At 36.1% G+C, this 21,764-nt stretch overlaps 1 protein-coding gene across 4 annotated transcripts; it reads left to right on the forward strand.

Moving 5' to 3' along the window:
* The first annotated feature begins 119 nt into the window (after positions 1–119).
* On the forward strand, positions 120–21,334 carry LOC106117110 (anoctamin-9-like). 4 transcript variants are annotated; one of them, XR_001227854.1, is made up of 20 exons: positions 120–256; positions 1,029–1,238; positions 1,706–1,860; positions 1,966–2,079; positions 2,148–2,241; positions 2,652–2,735; positions 3,461–3,579; positions 4,179–4,345; positions 5,073–5,166; positions 8,384–8,498; positions 9,204–9,365; positions 10,148–10,291; positions 10,691–10,875; positions 10,947–11,059; positions 12,129–12,216; positions 13,086–13,203; positions 13,588–13,715; positions 18,204–18,222; positions 19,239–19,348; positions 21,201–21,286. XR_001227854.1 is itself a non-coding variant. In XM_013311185.1 (20 exons), exons 1-20 carry the CDS (start codon positions 218–220, stop codon positions 21,327–21,329), a joined length of 2,409 nt encoding a protein of 802 aa, XP_013166639.1. In that variant the 5' UTR covers positions 120–217; the 3' UTR covers positions 21,330–21,334. The 4 variants fall into 4 exon arrangements, 1 of the variants encoding a protein (XP_013166639.1); XM_013311185.1 differs by having other exon boundaries at positions 13,588–13,737; positions 21,201–21,334; XR_001227856.1 differs by lacking the exons at positions 13,588–13,715; positions 21,201–21,286 and adding an exon at positions 13,377–13,551 and having other exon boundaries at positions 19,239–19,290.
* The last annotated feature ends 430 nt before the right edge of the window (positions 21,335–21,764 follow it).

Raw genomic sequence — 21,764 nt, forward strand, 5'->3', positions numbered from 1 at the left:
ATCTACAAGATAGGTATAGACCGACAGCATGACCTCTATATACGATATCTTTGCTTTGATAGCAAAGCATGAAGTAGCTGGCCATTGTGATACGTCACAAAATTGTCACTGATAGAGATTAGTGTCAAAACATATTTATGCCATTTATTAATTTATTTATTACGAATGTTTTGTATTATACTATTTATACTAGATGTATACATTTTAATACTTCAAAATGAGTGATAAACCCGGGAAAGAGGAAATGATACCGATGGTTTGTCCTACACATATTTTTTTTAAATTATTGTTTATATTTAAATATTTGATTTTTATGGATAATATCGCAACTTCAAGTTTTTGTCTTTTTATTCTAAATAAAAAAAATCAAAAAATAATTTGTACATATGTGGTACTACAAAAGCCCTACTTGGGTAAATAAGATTTTTGTGATAGACACCAGCAATAACAAAATCTCTTTCACGAATAGGACGGCTCGATCGGTGAAATACCAAGACCACACAGAAGAAAAGCATGAAGTGAAAACAATCCTGTGTTTTGTTGGATGAGTGTCAGCGCCGGAAGCTTACTTTTAATACTCTTTCCCTTTCCGCCCTTTTCTTATAAGGAAAAGATGGGAATGAGAACAATATTTGACGTAGGAGTGAAAGCATAGAAAGGGGAAATGTTCCCTTTTTGTGTGCCCTAAGTATGAGGATATTAGGCCATAGCAAACCACGGTGGCTATGTGCGGGCTGGTTGACTTCACACATATCTGATTTTCTTCGCAGATAACACCTAATTTAGGGTAGGCTCCCAGCCCCTCAGTGGGGACGTATAGAGAGCTGATGTGTTCCCCTCCTCCATCTGCTGGCTACGCATTTGTGATTGCGAATAATCTCTTCGCTATTTAGGTGAATTCAGGTGGCCGCTGGATAATAAAAAAAAATCTTTGATTTTAATTTAATAAAGATTAAAATCTATTTGATTGCCACCTTATAAAAAAATAAAAATATTTTTTATTGTAAACATATAGGCTGTTTTCATAGGAAGCATTGGACGGTGTGACATCAGATTCTAAAGAGAGTACTTTACCTCCTAAAAGTAATACGGATCGAACATTTAGAGATGGCGTTCGTAAAATAGATCTAATCCTTGTTGTGAAAGATGAAGAAAACGTTATAGGTGACACTATGAGAAAAGATTTTCTCACCAACATTGTTAAAATGGGATTTGAAATAGAATATGAAAATGGTGTGGTAAGTAACATGTTCCCTATTTCAGTAGGTCACAATACTTAGCTATATAAAAAGTTGACCGGAAAATTCGTGTCGATCCATAGAAGAAGAAGCGTGAGAAGACACCTGAATATTGTATAATTTTTTAAAATACATGACAATGTGTACAATATTCTAAAAGCGGAGGTTTAGTTTTAATTTGTTAGTTTTTATCACTTTTATGCGCAAAGAATATGGCAGCATATACATAAAGTGCTTTTTTTGACAGTAAAACTGATAAATAAGCGGGTGTGTAAAACGCGTTCAAGTGGATTTGCCCTCGGACTTTCACCTTTTTCGATTATTACTACATTTTTCTTAATCAAAATAATTCTAACTTTTTGGTTGAGATTGAAACTCATTTTTGCCGAAAAACCTTAGAGGTTTTGGACTTCCCGGACAACCAGATACATTCCTGCCATTGTCATTTATCTTTTTGCTTATTTTAGTTACCGATTCACAAGAAGTTAATATTTTTTAAAGTGCATTGTCCGAATGATGTTCTCAACAATTTAGGAAATGCGTTTGGTGTAAAATGCCTTCAGATAGGTCGAGCCGACCACATAATGTCACATAAAGAGCGTGATTGGATAAATGTAGTAAGGTATGTATTGTGTAAAAGTATATACAATTTTACATAAGTCCAACAAACAGTATGGACGGCTGAATTATAATATTTGTAATTATAATTTTACATTACCGTAAATAGATTACAATATACTCAACCATTGCAATATTCGAGCTTGGACCGAAGCCTCATTGTTTATATGGCATTGTTGAACCTTCCATTTGGAAACCGACAAAACTATATAGGACTGGAAAGGTAAAAGCTGGTTTATCAAATTAGTGCAAATTGATAACAAGTTATGACACACTTATAAAAAATTTTAGGTTAATAAAACGCAATATCGTGATAGATGCATACGCGTTGCACGACGGACCGTACTTCATTCCACGAGACGCTACAAGTATTAATGCTCGTCAGGTAGTGTTATACACGGTTGCGATCGTATGACCAATGATACATTTATGTTATAGAGACGACGAGGATCAAGGTTTCATTTGAAAAAATCAACCGTCTATTTCTGATTATGGATATGTATAACAGGGACTCTAGTCATCTACTTTTTGCATGTTGCTCCCCAAAGTGGTCTTTTTGCCACCGAACCTCATTACATATTTTTTCTCGTCCACTTGAAATTTAGCTATAAAATTAACAGTGTACCAGGGAGTACCAGTATGCTAACACTCCGGATATGTGATTTGCCGGAGGCCCAATTTTGGTCTTTTTTTCTCATCCTTTTCTTATAAGGACAGGATGAGACTGGAACGGAATTTGACAGAGAAGGTGACGCACAGAAAGAGAATATTTTCCTTCTATAGTTAATATTTCAGATCCTATTTTATAATTGGGCCGGTGTCACGAATATATTTACGAGACAGCCATTAAACTTGGTTCATGAATACTTTGGACCAAAGGTAAGTGAAATATAAATTGCTTAAAATAAAAAGCTCTGAACCAACCCTCATTCAATTTTGTAAAAATGCCTATATTTAAACATGTAATAGGATTGCCAAACCCTGTTCGGACATTACTATGTTTAATAAATCTTTGAAGTGGTCAATATTGCGAATCGAAACCTCATTAATTTTCCTGAAAATGTTGTCACTTATTAATATCATATTTACGTTATTTACTATGGATTGGCGAAAAAATTGTCAAGAACATCGATGGAGGGTTTTGACTCAATAATAACCAAACCAAGATAGGGTCTGGCAACCCTGTTACAGCGTGTATAAAAAAACAGGTCTTAGAAAACTAGATGAGCATAGGTCAACACCAGTCCCGTGCAATACTTTTAGAAAATTATGATGACAATAACACATTTAAATTTCAATTTCTTTACTAAATCTGAGGAAGGTTCTTTTTGAGCAATAGTTTTGTAGTCAGCCACTACATGCAGGAGTGGTTTGACCAAGGTTAGTTAAAACTTTACAGAATACCCGTGCTAGGTATGACAACTGTCTGTTTTGTTTTATAAGTGAGACGTATGTATAGAGATGTATAATACAACACGCATTTACTACAACTGTTTTGGTTGCAGCATCAGATGAAATACTTTCTCATTCGCATTCCTCTTCCATAAAGCAATATCTTAACATTAACAAGCGATGTATTTTATTTATAATTCATGTTTGTCCAGGTTGCCATGTACTTCGCTTTTTATGGACTTTACAATCTATTTCTAGTAATCGCCTCCATAATGTCTCTAATAACACTCTATTTAGCGATATATAAAAATCCAACCTACATGAATGTAAAGTAAGTTGTAATTCAAGGCACTTTTAACACATTTTAAATGTAAATTGCCGTTGTTGCACGCCTATAAACTTCTTGTCTACCTTGCACCGCCCAGATTCGCATTCGCCGTTGCTTATTACAGAAGATAAAGTTATATACATATACGAAAATAATAAAGAGGACACTTTTATTTGTTTGCATTGAAAAGGCTCAGAAATTATTTCATTGTTCGGAAGCTACACTATTCCCCGGTGCTATTCAATAGGGTGCGATGACAGAAGTCGCAGGCAACGGCTCATCATACTAATATAATATTATAAATGCGATTGATTGGGTGGATGGAACGGCTGCATGGATTTCGCTTAAATTTATCTTTGATATAGAACATAGTCTGGAAGAACACATAGGCTTCTGATTTAGTTTTTTTGTTCATTGCGAACGGTGTCGGCTACAGTAATGAATAAGTTTAAAAATAGAAAAAGAAAATGAAATCTGCAAACATCGACTAAAAGTTATCCATAAGTTCCATCCATTCAGACATTCGCATTTATATTAGTAAAATATTAGTATGAAGTATGATAAGCCCAAAAGATATTGTATTAATACGATTAACTTTTCAGAGAAGAATTTTGTGAATGCGAACATCATATATTCTGCCTCAAATGTGGCAAAACACTTACGTATTGTTATACTTTGCCAGTAAAGAATTTATGCAATATTTTTTCATTGAATATCTTAGTGGATCATAAGTATACACCACATTTCTCGGCGTTCATCATTCTCTGGGGTACGTGTGCTATGTATTATATATATATATATATATTATTACCAGGTTAAACGCCATAATAGAAATAGAAAAATCACTAAAAAACTTTTTGATAGAAATAGATGCGTAATCTCGAATCTTCAAAATATATCTAGTTTACGGTTCAATCAGAAGCTGGGATACACAGATATTATAAAAAACTTCATGAGGTCACAGGTGCCCTACGCGGCGCTTAAATGCAGACAGGGATCCGGTCACCGTTGACCGGAGTGGTGTTCAACGTGTTAATATATATAATATTTATAACACTGGAAAATGGTACATAATCGTCAGGTAACTCAGTCGCTTGCTTTTTTGAAGCGCCATGAGAGGCCATTTTGAAGCGACCTGCGTCAGATAATGATAGACAACTTTTTCTCGTCTTCCTATTTTGAAGGCAGAGTACTACTGATCGGAGATGAATTGTTTTGGAAACTCAATAATTTTTTTAGCTTGAAAAAATGTATATTAGAAAAACATAGCCTTTTCAGGATAAGGTTCATCTATGGTTATATAACGTGTTTAAAATGTGAGTTTTTATAAATAATTCGTTTCAATCCTCACACTCGATGAGGGTTTGTCGATCATCAGTTTCGTCTACCCCACTTTTTTTTACATTGTACTATGTAACTTACCAACATGTTAAAATGTCAATAACTTACTATGGTAACTTACCGAACTTAACAATATACTACGTTATGGTTTGCAGGTATCTTTATGACGGCTTATTGGATTGGAAGAGAAAAATTTTTGTACTGGGTATGGGAAACACCAAATAAGGATTACAATAGAAAACAAACAAGGTAAATATTATAAATATTAGTAACCAGTTCTGACCAATCTTACTAATATTATAAATGCGAAAGTTTAGATGGATGGATGAATGTCTGTTTGAAGGCAGGTGTACGGTTTAACGGATCTTGGTTAAATTTCTCTTAAATGTAGATCATAATCTAGAAAAACAAATAGGCTGCTAATTAAGCATATATTATATACTAGCTGTCGCCCGCGACTCCGTCGGACTCGGGTACTCAGACCTACTCAATATGCTCACAAAATTTCATGAGAATCGGTCAAGCCGTTTCGGAGGAGTATGGGAACGAAAATTGTGACACGAGAATTTTATATATAAGATAATCCGAGCGGATGGAGTCGCGGGCAAAAGCTAGTTAATATACCAAACTTCTGTGGTAGGCCAACTTACTATTTTTGAGCAAATCTGGGGAGTCGAATTCTATTCGAGTTACTAAACATCGCAAAGTATGAAATCTATGTAGTGGTTGTTTTCGAATTTATGTAACTTTCTAATAGATCCCGTAAACTGACCTTCCTAATTCTGCTACCGAGCTTGTTGTAATAAAAAGTAAAACGGCAAATAAATAAATATTCAAAAATTTTCCCCTGATGCTATTTGTATGATGTGAAATATTTTTTACCAAGTTGAAACGTTGTGCTTAAATGTTCCACCTTAATTGCTCATTTTTTGCCTTTTTAATCACAAAGTGAATTATTCTACCATAAAGTGAGCCAGCCTTACGAAAGTTGGCACATACATATACATATGTACAGTCAGCGTCATATAGATCGTCACAGACAAGATATGCAAATATATAGGTACACCGAAAGTAATCAATTATATCGGTACAACAAAAGTCCTCAAAATAATAGATACATTCACCCTGCTCAAATACATCGGTACATACACAGCGTCAAATATATGAGTACATGCAAGATGCTCATAAATATCGTAGCAGCCACAGCGTCATAAGTAACGAAGCAGTCAAGGTGCGCAAAAATATCGGTACATTTGACAAAATTGAACTCTATCTCTATATACTTGTGATACAATTTGGAATAAACTACTTCTGTTACATTCATTTGATACTTTGCATCAAACCATTTCTCAAAATTTACTAAAAGTGTTCGACGCGGATGACAGATATTAGGTAGATAAAACCAACATCAAATTTTAGTTTGTCATCATATATGCTAGTTTGGTCTCGTGGCCTTACCGTTCGCCGCCGTTGGTACGTAAGGTCGGCGGTTCAAATCCCAAGCCACTATTTTTTTTTTGATATTTAAACTTTTTAATTTTAATATCGAAGCACATGTAATTAAACTCTATCGCCGTAGTTATTAGGTACTTTTTGATATTGCCTTGGACTAATGAGTTTGACCGTTAAAGTACTTTTCTATTTCAAACAAAAATGAAGGAGATAAAGCGATGCTATTGGCATGTAATTTGTTTATTACTCATGTTTGTTAAACTTGTACCGGTAAAAATAACACTTTTACTTTTACCTTTTACTGATACTGATTATATTTAAGAAACAAAGAAAAAAAAACTGAATGTCAATATCCAAACTACATCAAATTTTTGGTCGATTGCAATAAACATTCCAGTGTGCGTGGGCGCGCACACATATGTAGATAACACTTGTACGTATAGTTTCCGCGCGTACCATTCTTAAAACCCGCAAAGATAATCCACGCTCCGCCCACTCACTTCACCCGCGATGGTCTGACCTAATTGTTGTTAACTTTATTTAAATTTCTTTCTACCCGACAGCGAAAATTATAAAAAACAATTGTCGAGCAAAATTTTACATTACCAAATTTTTACTGGTTATGAAAAAATAACCCCGTGATTGATAAAATGAAAAAAAGTAGCCTGAGATTCGAACCGGTAAACTTACATATTACGGCAAACATACTAGAATACTGCGCCAAACTAGTATTATATATATTGTGACAAGGCAAAATTTGATATTAGTTAATAATAATAATAATAATAAAACTTTATTGCCATAAAAAAAACTGAACAAAAATATACAACACACTGTTATACAGAGATAGTGCTGGCAAAAGGGGGTGACTCAGCTTTGCCAACACAGGTCATATTCCAGTGTCGAGCTGGTATTCAGCCACCCCCCCTTCCCAAGATGAAAAAGGGGGAATAGATAGTAGATGGTCGCTGTACACTATTCATAAAGTTAAAAATCAGAAACTAACAAATTATTACTTAATACTTAATGCGTTTAACATATTCGAACAGATAATTAAAAGACACACAATTTAAGAAAATGAAACTGTTAAGTAAGTATATATAATATTTCAACCAATAATGATCATCTACTACTCTTGTTTATATGTAGGTAGTTTTTTCCTTTTAGCAAGCACCAGCTTTCCGATGTGTGTGCGTGTGTCATATTCGGCGTGTCATAGTTAATACGTATCTGTCGTATTCGTCGTGACAAACTTTTATATTTAAGCGTTATGACAGGAGAAGAAAAATATTGGGTTGCCCAGTAAGTTCCTGCCGCTTTATAATGAAAATTGAAACCCTGTTCTCTTAAATTTTTGGAAATGTTTTTAAATTATATTGGTACGACTCTATACCTAAAACGTCTTTTATTATTGGATAAAATTTTAAAAATTAGTTTTTATCTCAACCAATGAAATGAAATTATTCACAATATAGAAATTTTTGTGACGTTTGATAATGGTGGAAATCCGAAAATGAATCCACTTCAGCTACAGTCTATTGTAAGCTTTATATCGAAAATCAGAACGAACTTTCCGGACAACCTATAATGTTAATACAAAGTGTCAAATGAATGTAACAGAAGTAGTTTATTCCAAATTGTATCACAAGTATATAGAGATAGAGTTCAATTTTGTCAAATGTACCGATATTTTTGCGCACCTTGACTGCTTCGTTACTTATGACGCTGTGGCTGCTACGATATTTATGAGCATCTTGCATGTACTCATATATTTGACGCTGTGTATGTACCGATGTATTTGAGCAGGGTGAATGTATCTATTATTTTGAGGACTTTTGTTGTACCGATATAATTGATTACTTTTGATGTACCTATATATTTGCATATCTTGTCTGTGACGATCTATATGACGCTGACTGTACATACATGATAAAGTAAACAGATGCAATCAATGACTGTACCTGGTGTTTTGTATGCATGACTTTCTAGGTAATTCATTCGTTTTTATTTCCAGACCAGAGTTCAAGTTTAATTTTGACACAGCGCCAAGGTCAAGAAAAACAGGCATTGTCTTGATTGGCAAAACTATAACTGCTAAAATAATAACCTTAATATGCTATATCATTCTCGTAAGTATTTCATTTATTTATACATTTAATACTATGTTTTTAATACGACAACAATAAACTTTACGGAATCAGATTAAATCTTATTATACTAATATTATAAATGCGAAAGCTTAGATGGATCGATGGATGTTTGTTTGAAGGTATATCCAGAACGGCTAAACAGATCTCGGTAAAATTTTGCACACATATAGAACATAGCACACATATATAGGAAGTACATATAGGCTACTAATTATGTTTTTTTTTAATTCCTCGCGTACGGATTTGCGGGCGATAGCTAGTTATTTATAATCATTAGTTTAGTGTGTTTATTAACCCTTTGAAAGCCAAGACAAAACAGCATAACTTTATCCCGTAGGCCAAACCGCAAAACCGTAAGTATACACTACAAGAAAAACAAGGCCTGCAGCAGTTATGTCGATAACGTGCTTTACATGTGATTATGTAATACTAGTGTAGATACTGGTATTTAAAACATACGCTTCATCAGTAAATTTAATGAGATAGTAGAACTATTCAATATTTTAGGATAAAATTATTTCGCTCACATAGGTTTAATCTTAACATTTTAAAAATTGGTTTTTCGTTATCAGCTACGCAAATACGTTGTGTACGAAATATGATATATTATTCTATATTACCTACAGACACTTCAATTTTATTTATATGAATAGAGTATAAATAAAGTGTTTTCCTTTTCAACAGATTGTATTGGCTGTAATTGTTTGTGCCATCATTTTAGAACAAAGAAAGAAGCAAGATAAAAACTATATGATAAATAATAAGATTCGTGATCCAGACGTTATAATTCCGAGGATAATTCATACCATGGTCGGTTTCGCCTTAGTCCTCTTCGTCATTGGTATCGTAAGTTTAACATAATTGTTATAATCTAAAAGTGTTAGCACCAAGCAACGATATTAGTTGCCGAACGTCCTGGTTCTGCCTGTCAAATGGCACTAACTGACAGACGATAAGCGAGAAGTAGGAGGTTTCAACGTGGGTAGAATGGAAGAGAATTCACATAGGTCAATTGTTTTTCATTTCCCTATTCTTGCAAATACAATTTGTCAACTAGGCTTTCGACTTTCTGTATTTTTATGTCGATGAAATCGCGCTTGTCAATAATTACGAGCTGCAGAGGAAATATTAAAAATTTTTTCGTTATAAATTGGGGAGAGCTGGTCTTAAAATTAGCTGTCCCAACAAGAAGATTTATTCGATGTTTTAATGATCAAACTAGCTTTTGTGCCATTGCTTTAAATATTGCTTCTACCTGTGTGCCTAGCACGAAAATTTGCGAAAAAGTATTTGTATCAACTTTGATGAAATTAAATTTTGTCATATCGACACGAATGCTTTTTCGCAAATTTTCGTGCTAGGCCCACTGATTTCAAGAAAGTTACATTATAATAATACAACAACTTTTGCTAGAAATTACAAACTTTTTTGATACTTCTGATACAGCTCTTATGAGAACAGTTTGTTGAACGATACTATTTCCTATCAGTGGGAAGCAAATTTCTGCCTGTAGTTACTGTTATTTAAAAACATACGCTTCATCAGTATACTTATGACATAGTGGAACTATTTAATATTGAAGGGTAGATCAATTTCCCTCACATACGTATAATCTTATCATTTTACAGATTGAAAGGAAGTTTGCGTATTTGATAGTCCGTAGAGAAAATCATAAAAACTACAAATCTATCAGCCGATCCCTTATAAAACACCTTTATGTAATGTGTTTTCCTTTGCCTATGATAGTGCTTGGGTACTTTGGATTTCAAAAGGTAATTATAATAATAATAATATAGATGTATAATTGTGAATAAATCTTTTTTCAAAATAATCGGCTATGACTCGGTCGCTTTCAAATCTTTATTTTTTTATGTAGTGGTTTTTTTAGAATTTACTCTAAATGATTTCTGTATATCTGACAAAGTTCAAGACAGCCCTTTAGTACTCGACATTTAACTTTTCGTCCTTCCCTACTAAAAGTCTGTCATTCACTCCTTTACTGCAGCAATAGAGAGCCTTAGTTACTTTTACTTTTGCCCCTCCCACTTACCACAAAAGGCAGAGTACCAAGGAATTGTAAAGTCTTTTATTATTATTAATTTTTCAAAGATGAATAAAAAAACCTAACGGATACCAAACTTTTGAATTTGACAAAATTTTGCAATTCACAGATAATTTTCAAACTGTATACCGGTATGGAAAAACATGTCACTGGTGGACCACCAAACAGTTATAATTTTGGAATATTTTTAAGCCCGTGTTTGGTGACATCGTGCCTCTACGAGCTTTCCATTGCATTTCCAATTGTTCTAATTCTAAGATTTGTATTATTGAGAAAATTGTCACTTTACTCGAGGTAAATAGATAAATGGAAATGTAATTGTTACATTTAGTAGTTGATAAAACTAATGCTATATTACTTTTTAGTTTGACTGATTATAATCAAGGTACACTAGTCCAAAACGTTCCGTGCTGGGAGAGAGACATGGTTCTACCTCGATTTAAAGAAAAATTCCTAATTAACAGAATGAAAATTCTTGGTAAGTTAACTGAGTATCATTATTTTATTAAGAAGTAAATGCCGTCCGCGATTTCGTAAGCTCAGAATTAACAGCGACCAATTTTTCAACGTTATAAATGACAAAAAACGAGTTTATCAAAATCGGAGTACTATCGGAGTTATGCGGTAACAAACATTAAAAAAAAACAGACAAATTTTTAAGTCGGCTAATAAATAAAGAGAACGAACACCCAAAATACGTAATCGAAAACAACATAAGTAAACAGAAATTCATGCCATTAGATGGGATCAATCCAGATCCAGAGCGTCGGTGGCTCCGGAGTCAAAGACTTGCAATCTGCAGGTCCTGGGTTCGAATTCCGCCATGTACCAATGTGTTTTTCGATTTCCGATTTACATATGTACCTTTATCCGACGTTCTTACGTAAAAAAAAACGCCGTGATGCAACCTGCACATATCTGAGAAGAAATTCAAAGATATGTGTGAAGTCAACCAACCCGCACTTGGCCAGGCCAGCAGCGTTGACTATGGCCTTGACACCCTAAACTTAGGGTAGGCTGGTGATGATGAATCCAGATTTTATGATATGCCATACACCTATGAATAACTAATATTATTTACATTAGGCACCATCTAAGAGATTAACATATTAGAGCGCGTCAATACTATACACATGTTTTAATTAATAAGACAAGGAAGACACATTATTTAAGATTATTACTGCTCCGTGTATACGCGCGGGGCAATATGCGCGCAGCCCCCGACCCCCAGTATAATCTATATTTTTCCTGGGCTAATCACCACGAACAAATTTAAGTCCCTATGGTATTTTTGGGCAAAATCACAATACCGTGATTAACTAGGTGCATCTCTCTGTATATCCCCAAAGTTTCATATATGTATATACGCCTTGGGCCTTTTCCCATACCAACGAAATCCGTTTAGCCATTCTGGAGATGCGTTTGTATAATAATATTAGTAAAATAATATTAATATTATAAATAAGGAGCAAATTTCTGCCGTTGTGCAGGTCTTTTCCGGACAAGCTGTATAACAATAAGTAAATAACCCATTAATTTTATTTCAGTAATGCAGTTCACCTTGATCATGTCCTTTGGTTTCGCCTGTCCGCCCGCCATAGTGATTGTATTGTTCTTCAACATCTATGACATGAGGTTAACATTATTTCTTTTTAATTACGTATTACTTAAGTTAATGGGTTTACTATTAACGAGCTATCAGTGACATGAGACTGCAATTTGCTTTTGATACCAGTATATAATATGTATTCTAGGGGCTTTCAATAAATAATGAGAAAGCAGTATTTATATTAACACCAGCTTTTACCCACGACTCAATTATCGCGTAATGGCAATAACCCAAAAAATGGCAACACTGACCTGAAGAAAGCTAAAGAAATATATTATATTTAAATAGTTAAATATTTTTTTCATTTATAATGTATATTTGGCCTTCACCAGTTGATCTGATACATTCATCATCATCAGCTCACTATACGTCCCCACCGAGGGGCTCAGAGCCTACCCTAAGTTAGGGGTGATTAGGCCATAGTCAACCACGCTGGCCCACTGCGGGTTGGTTGACTTCACACATATCTTTGAATTTCTTCTCAGATATGTGCAGGTTGCATCACGATGTTTTCCTTCACCGTAAGAACGTCGGATAAATATACATATGTAAATCGGAAATCGAAAAACACATTGGTACCTGGCGGGATTCGAACCCAGGACCTGCAGATTGCAAGTCAAGCGTTAGACCACTGAGCCACCGACGCTCCCGTGATGTGTGATACACCGTGTGATACATTAAAAAAAACATAAATAATTACGAGAATTTCTTTCGTGTATTAATACACTTTGTGCTGTATAAAATGTATATCGATTTAGAGTTAACCATTGTTCTTTTATCTGTCGGTCCTGCCGAAACTGTACTCTTCATTCCAGGTAAACATCTCTGAAACGCGAGCAACAGCTATTTTTAGTAGCTTCTCTATAGATTATGTTAATTTAAACTATTGTTTCAGACGTGATGCAGAATTGTGTATACTTCACTACCGAAGACCTCTGCTTTTTAAAAACAAAACCTTCAAGATATGGACTAACATTTTAAAACTTATGGTTTATACAGCAATCGTTTTAAACGTAAGTATTGTACTACTTCATTACAGTTTTTACGTTTTACGTAACTCTTTCGAGTTATATTAGCCGCACGCTGTTGTAGTAATTTTTTAATTTAATTTAAATTTTTGACAATGTTTCTTTAAATTAATAAATAACTAGAATAATAACATTTTATTCTTTTACTTTAAAACTAGTTTAACCAGAGGTAAAAGAGGTAGAAAGAGATAGAAGTTAGATTGTCAACTCCAATTCAAGTCAAGTCAATTGTTTTTGAGGCAAACGACTTTTCGTATCGCTACTAGTTGGACGCAGTACGTTCTTGAAGCAGTAACTGTATGACAGCCATAACTTTTTCGTTGTAGACTCTTGGTAATACAATCTTGATCTATTATATAATATTTTCAGGTTGTGTCATTAGTGTGCTCCACAGATACAATACAGGTGCATTTAACTGAGCAAAGAGAGAAGCCCGGCAATGTTACGCTTGATCATTATCTCGGCATCTTTTTTCGGCATGAACATGCATTACTCTGGTCCTATTATTATGACCACTATGTAAAATTTATTTTATAACATATCTAATTACTAAGGGCGGTGTGCTGAAGTGGGTTTAACGATTCTATAGCGCTTGTGTTTCGATAACTTCATCAATTGGTGTTCCAAATTCCCTATTTGTAAATTCCCTACCTTGAGTTTTACGCCGTGAAAACTATAAGTTAACTTTAACAGTAGTAGAGCCCGCTTTAACATCTTCGCACAAATTGGCCAGGTTCGTCCGGTGCAATACCACGACAATAAAGAAGACAGGCGTGAAGTGGAAGAAATTCCGCGTTTCTTCTGATGAGTTTGCGTCTCGGAGGCCTAATTTTAGTCCTACCCTTTTCACTTCCTACCCTTTTTCATATAAGGAAAAGATGGGGAGTGGAAGTGGACTTTCCGGATTTCCTGTATCATCGATTTCGGGCGGCCGCTCACTCGTTCGGCATTTTATAATATAAAAAACCTCATCAAATTTTGCCGATTATTGCTTTTCAAAAAATGGAACTTATAATATGTGTATTGTCATTAAACTGTGTCCAGATCACCGAAGGACGGGCAGCAGCATCCCTAGGTTACGGTGGAACTACTGCGATTGCCAACCCGCCTACTAAGCTTGGCGATTATTGGCACAACCCCCCCAATGAAGGTTACAAAACGACCGCGGCCCCTAGTACCCGGCGGCTCCGTCGTTCCTGGTTACGGTAGCGACCAGGGTAACGTCGGGGCAGGGGGTGCTAAAACTCCCCGGTTTGGATCCGGCTACCACAAACGACGACCCTTGGCCCTGGCAACATTTAACACGCGTACATTGCGGACGGATGGGACGTTATAGGGTTATCATAAGTCCGTAGAGAGGGGGAGGACACGATAATCCTCAAGTCCGGCAACTTGTTCTTCTTCCGGGAAGGACCAACAGTCGCAAGGTGGTGTCGGGTTTATAGTCCACAGGTCCCTCGTGAACAACGTGGTAAACATCGAGATTGTGTCGACTAGGGTGCGGTCCTGATACTCAGAATAACCAAACGGTATTTGCTGAAGGTCATACAGGTCTACGCACCGACTCCGACACACTCCGACGAAGAGGTTGAAACTATGTATGATGATGTCTCACGAGCCATAGTTCAAAAACCTTCTTCACCGTTGTCATGGGGGACTTTAGAGCGAAACTGGGCAAACGGGATGGAGGAGAGCTGCGAGTGGGTAATTTTGGATATGGTCAGCGCAACCACCGGGGCCACTTGCTGGCCGGCTTCATGGAGAAGGAGGGACTCTGATGGGATGATGAACTCCTTTTTCAGGAAGCAAGAGCAAAGAAAGTGGACCTGGATGAGCCCAGACGGTGCCACTAAAAATGAGATAGACTTTATCATGTCGACGCGGAAGGAAATATTTAATGTCTCAGTGATCAATGCGATTAAAACCGGGAGCGATCACCGAATTGTTCGAGGTACATTGAATATCGACGTTAAGCTTGAGCGCAGTCGACTGATAGAATCTACGCTCCGGGCAGCACCGATCAATATTCAAACGACCAGATGAAAACTTTCAGCCTGAACTCCAGAACCGGTTCGATTGCTTAGCGGAGTAGCGTGGATGATATAAATAAAGGGTTCCTGCAAGCTATTCAGGCGGTGGGTACTTAATTCTTTAAGACCCGCCGCAGAAGCTCTTTCAGGAAGCTCTCGGACCACACTCTTGAGCTCATGAAGGAAAAGCGAGACATGACTCTGCACTCTCCAGATGATGCGAAACGGTATAGGTTGCTAAATAGACAGATCTCAACGAGCATCAAACGCGATATACGCCGATTTAAAGCAAATTTTGTTAAAACGGCTATTGAGCAGAATAGAGGCTCCAAAGTGTTCTCCTGATATCTGTCTATTAGGCAAAGCCAACTGTCGAAGCTGAAGACTCAGGAGGGCAGGGTAGTGTCCTCTGGACCTGAGATCTTGAGCGAGGTCGAGAAGTTTTATGGCGTTGCGTAACGCAGAAACCCGTCACGGATCTGACTAAAGACCCAAGAGCCAGATTAATCCGACACTATACCGAAAATATACCGGACGTCAGTCTCGACGAGATTAGTGTGGCCCTCCAACATCTTAAGAACAACAAGGCGCCGGGAGATAACGGAATTTTGAGGGCAACTGGAGAACTGGCACTCAGGGTTCTCCAGAAGCTCTTTAATTCCGTCATTCTCGAGGGATGTAGGCCAAAGGCATGGAGCAGAAGTGTGGTGCTACTGTTCTTCAAGAAGGTCGATAAAGCCCTACTGAAGAACTACAGGCCCATCTCGCTTCTGAGCCATGTCTACAAGTTGTTCTCGAGGGTCATCACGAACCGTCTCGCTTGCAGATTCGACCACTTCTAGCCTCCTGCACAAGCCGGTTTCTGTAGAGGTTTTAGTACCGTAGACCACATTCATACGCTGCGGCAGGTAATACAAATGACCGAGGAGTATAAACTGCCACTATGCTTAGCGTTTGTGGACTACGAGAAAGCCTTCCATTAGGTAAAGACATGGGCGGTACTGCAGTCTCTCCAGAGGTGCCAAATTGACTACCGGTACATCGAAGCGCTAAGGTGCTTGTACGAAAACGCCACTATGTCACTCCAAGTACAGAGTCACGACACGAAACCGATTCAACTACAGCGCGGTGTAAGACTGGGTGACGTAATCTCCCCGAAACTCTTCACCGCCGCGTTAGAAGAGGTCTTCAAAGTCCTTGACTGGAAAGGACCAGGCATCAATATCAACGGCGAGTACATCTACATGTACATCTCGCACCTGCACTTTGCCGATGACATAGTAGTCATGGCTGAGACCATGGAGAGACTCGGTGCAATGCTCGATGACCTCAATAGAGCCTCCGAACGAGTGGGTCTAAAAATGAACATGGATAAGACGAAGGTCATGTCGAATATCCATGTTCAACCCTCTCTAATAACCATTGGAGGCCATACTCTCGAAGTTGTCGACGAATATGTCTACATGGGACAGACTGTCCAGCTAGTTAGGTCCAACTTCGAGAAGGAGGTCAATCGCCGAATCCGACTCGGATGGGCAGCGGGAAGTTGCGAGATATCCTCTCGTCTCAAGACCTACCGCAGTGTTACAAGACTAAAGTCTTTGACGAGTCTGTGTTGCCAGCGATGACTTATGGTACCGAGACGTGGCACTCACTGCGGGCAACATTAGGCGGCTCAAAGTCACTCAAAGGGCAATGGAGAGGGCAATGCTCGGTGTCTCTCTGCGAGATCGCGTCAGAAATGATGCGATCCGCAGCAGAATCCCGACATTGCTGGAAGAATTGCAAACCTTAAGTAGCGATGGGCCGACCACATTGTTTGCAGAACGGGCGGCCGATGGGGCCGAAAAGTCCTAGAGTGGCAGCCGCGGACGGGTCAACGCAGCGTAAGTAGGCCTCCCGCACGATGGACCGATGACCTGGTCAAGGTTGCGGGAGTGTACTGGATGCGAGCGGCACAATACCGGGCATTGTGGCAATCGATGGGGGAGGCCTACATTCAGCAGTGGATAAATCTAGGCTGATTATGATAATGATGATGATTATCGGCTCCTCAACTATTGAATCGTTTATTTGGTGCACAGAACACCAACGAAAGTTAAACTAGTTGTTAACAGTAATGAATCATTAGATAATTAAAAATTAACTGGAAACTTCAGCACACCAGCACAAGAAATCTAAAAATTAAGTACTAACTCCAAATAAGATACATTCCCATCCCTGCTTATAGCAGAGCCATTTTAATAGGTCATATTTGACATCTACCAGCCTAGCTTCATAGTGAACCGAACTGCTTAAATTCATCGATTAAAATGAATGAATCGATTCGTACCTCAAACATGTAATGTGAACCGAATTCAATTGTTAAAAAACTTTTGCAAACTATAACGCCTTCTAGCGGCTAAACGAAGCAACTTTGGATAGAAGTAAGTTGGGTTAAATCGTCATATTTTGAACCAAGGAAACTGTGGTACTCCGTTGTACATGTCGTCCAAAGGATATTTCAAAAGTGCTTGAAAGACGTAGTTGCTGAAAAGCGCTCATCTTAATTTTGAACTAATTCTGCCCGAAAGCTTCCACCGCGTAGAATATAAAAATTTATATGAATATTTTAATTTTGACCGCCCCTTTTTCAATTTATGTTACAAATTAAAGCTCCATACAAAACTTTGGATCCCCATTTAAGAACCTTAGGGGATGAATTTCGGAAAATCCATTCAATTATATCTTTTATTACGAGGTTACGTTATTGAATTTTGATGATGTGTCATATGTGACCTAATAAAATAACCCTGCTATAAACCAGGCGAATTTACTATTGCAAATAAGAGCTTAACTCATTCTATCCAGTATTGTTAAATAACAATAGCTTGTGGCGTAGTTGGTAGCTTCTAGTATTACTTATTTCTATTTTTCTTAATGGTATAAACTTACTAATCTAGTTCAATCTTTCAGGCATGTTGTAATGCGCGTGGTAATTATTATATATTTTTATTTTTATGAGTAATTAATTAATGTTATTAATAACATATTTAAGTTATTAATAACTGTATGCCTTTCACCTTACCTTACTAATTATGAATATGAATGTTTAATTGGATGCATGAATGTTTGTTATAATGTATCTTAACAACAGCTAAACGTATCTAGCTGAAATTTGGTATAATTGTACATAGAACATAGTCTGGAAGAATATACAGCGTGTCCCAAAATTCAAAGATAACACTGTTATGGTGTATAGCCAGCTCGATAACTACACGGGGAAAAATACTAAAAGAAATCCAAGTCTTTTTGTGTAAAAGTTATATTAACTTTTGTAACTTTTCTTATAATTTAATACCCTCCACCATATTATTAGACACTGTGGCTACAAATATGAAGATATTCCTGCAGCTTTTTTTGTGTTAGCTACCTAAGTAACATAGCTATTAATTGAGGTTAAAAATTGAACCAAAACATTCGTAATTTAAGCACAAAAAATAATTAACTTTGACTGTTTTGTTATAATTTTAGAACATTTTAACTTTTGACCAACTCTCACATGCTAGTGTGTAAAAAAATATATGAAGAGTACCATGGCACTAAATTACAAAAGTACGCGCAACTCATCAAGATTCTAAAATGCTTAAACAGTTTAGTTATAAATTTTTTATAGAGAATTTTTGCAGGTTTTGTCAAAGTTTTAAAAAATTGAGGAATATTTGTAGCCGCAGGGTCTAATCATATGGTCGAGGGTATCAAGTTATAAGAAAAGTTACACAAGTTAATATAACTTTTAAACAAAAGGACTTGGATTTTTTTCCTGTGTAGTTATCAATCTGGCTATACACTATTAAGAGTTTTTTTTTAATTCCGCGCGGATGATGTCGCAGCTAGTATCGAAATAAAATAAAACAAAAATATAGAATAACTCGCAATGTACTATAGTTGGGACAATTTAGTAGATGACTTTTGACATTTGATAAAAACTGTATTTTTTGTATTTTACAGGATTCCCTCATGTTCGAAGTAGCAACTTTTCCAAAATTCCAAGTCATAAAACTATGTTGACTCTCGACGAATTAAGATTTTATCAATATTTGTACATATTCAGTTTTGAGGTTAGCGTAAATGTGTATAAGTATTAGTAGTAGTAGATGTAGCAGTAACGGCAATTATTTTCTCTGAAACCTCAATTATTTGCTTCTTGTAGTGCTCGTCTACGTACTAATTGATATTCAATTCTGAAATTTCGAGCATCTAATCCCCGTTTCCTGATGTCCAATTCAATATTTGTCCATTAGTTTGTCCATAGCGTTATTATTTTGATATCTTCCCAAAATACGTTTCCGAACTACGCATCTTAAGTTATTAAATTTTGTTTTTAACGCTCGCGTTTTAGTGGCTCCACAACTGTCTTTGACGTTTATATATCATTATCTGTGAGTTTCTAAAACCAAAATTTCTGTATTAAATATATCGTTATCCCTGTCTTTCGTCTTTGACAAAACAATATATTTTAAATAACAAGTTACACAATGATATCTAACCCTGTGAGAGACACGTTGCTATCGTTTGGTTCCGTTAGAAAATATGTAAAACCTACATTCATATACAAGTTGTCAGCCTCTGATTTTCAGTCCAAATATGATGTTGGGACCTTCAAAAGTAGAGTGAATAGGCACTTACTACGCTAGCGCGTACCATCTTCCGTCCAGGTCTCCACTAACACCAGGTGGGATCGTGGTCAAGCGATGGCTTATCAAACGTAAAAAAAATATATAAGAAATGGCACAATAGGAGGGCGTTAGTGAGCCATCATAATTTAGTTTCACTTAGACCACTGAGCACTCCGGGTCAGATACTCCTGTCGGTATATTAAAGGGTTGAAATTAGCGTAAGCTCTCATTCACATCGGCGTTTTTTAAATCCTGCGTTGAAAAACGTTAAAGTAAAATGAATGCATGTACCTGCTCATAGAATAACTTCGTATTCGTAGTTAAAAAAGCGCCGCGTTCGTCAGGCGGGATGTAAAAAAAATGCACATACAAATGAAGGTCAAAGGGCAGATAAATTTGACCATTTAATCGAAAAATGTCTCAATGGTTGAGGAACCATAATCAGAAACTGCAGCTTTAAAAAAAACTACGTATAGGGTTTTAAAAATAATTTTTAGATTTACTAATCGGTCTAAGGTAATTTCTTGATAAAACTTACCATTCCATTACAAAAGCGGGATCGAATATGATTCACAGATTACAATGGTGATCTGACATTTTTCCATTTTTTTTTTCAGCTCCATGCAAATAAATAGTAGCAGTAAGAAGCTTCACAACTTTTATTTGGCTTTATTTATCTGAGCTAAATATCTTTCCAGTCAATTAATTTCATTTATTCAATAATTTTGACGCTTTAAAAAAGTTATATTTAGAGGTACTTTTAGGCTTCAACGCATGGAATTAATGAATCGAAAAATAATTTCAATAGGCGAATGATGATTATCTACTTTGGAGATAGGATCTAGACATTTTGTTCACAACATAATTACCTAGATAGCCACTGCATTTAATTTATTTATTTATATTTAAAAAAATACATTTCATACGCGTCTATTTGTTATGGTTGAAATCGTTCCAGATTATAAAGTTTCCTGAAACAAGCGCGGTCTTGTGGACAGACAGACAAACATTATAATTATTGTTTTTTTTTATAAGTAACGCTAATACATCATGAGTATGAAATTTCTTTTTTTAATTATATATAGTGCAGAAATTCAATTTTATTCATTGTCTAGATAAATGGCCTAGTTTGAATTATCTTCTATCTATGAATCAATGTTTTATATGAGTCGCCCATGCGTTCGTAAACGACTAGTTGGACAGATTTCGATGGTACGAAGTTCTGGGAACGACAACCAGAAATCGATGCAATTATAAAAGTATATTTTTAAATGAACATGTTGACACTTTTCAGGTGGTAATGTTTGCAGTATTCATGCTATTGCAGTACATATTCTCAGTTGATGTTGACGAACTGGAGATTCCAAAAAAACTAATTCAACAACAACGTGATGCGAAAACTTTACAAAATATTACTGAATAATTTTTTGATTGTGTTTTATTTTATATCAAAGTTACTTTTTTTGCAATTAATAAATATTTTACACCTTTGTTAACTAAAGGTATTGTGATTGTCATATATTAGAGTGTCTCTATGTTAAATAATCTGTAAAATATAAACAGTGAAATTTATAGATATTGTCATTTTAATGGATACTAATGGTAGTGCGTACGTGTACGTGCTGTGACGGTTCACAAGACCACACTCAATCTATTCTAGATGCCACACATATTTTGATAGTAATCGGAATCCTTTATCATTCTTCAACACTAAATAAAGAAATAAATAAAAATAGAGACTTTGACAAGGCGATCATCTATAGTTTGGCTCAAGGACACTGCCCACACTGCCATGCAAATGTATGTCGTCGAAATTACATGGGTTTTGGTGTCCTCTATCGGTTTGCCTTTAAAAACA

The sequence above is a fragment of the Papilio xuthus genome, unplaced genomic scaffold (genome assembly GCF_000836235.2).
Source record: "Papilio xuthus unplaced genomic scaffold, Pxut_1.1 DF827680.1, whole genome shotgun sequence".
In the NCBI taxonomy this organism is placed as follows: domain Eukaryota; kingdom Metazoa; phylum Arthropoda; class Insecta; order Lepidoptera; family Papilionidae; genus Papilio; species Papilio xuthus.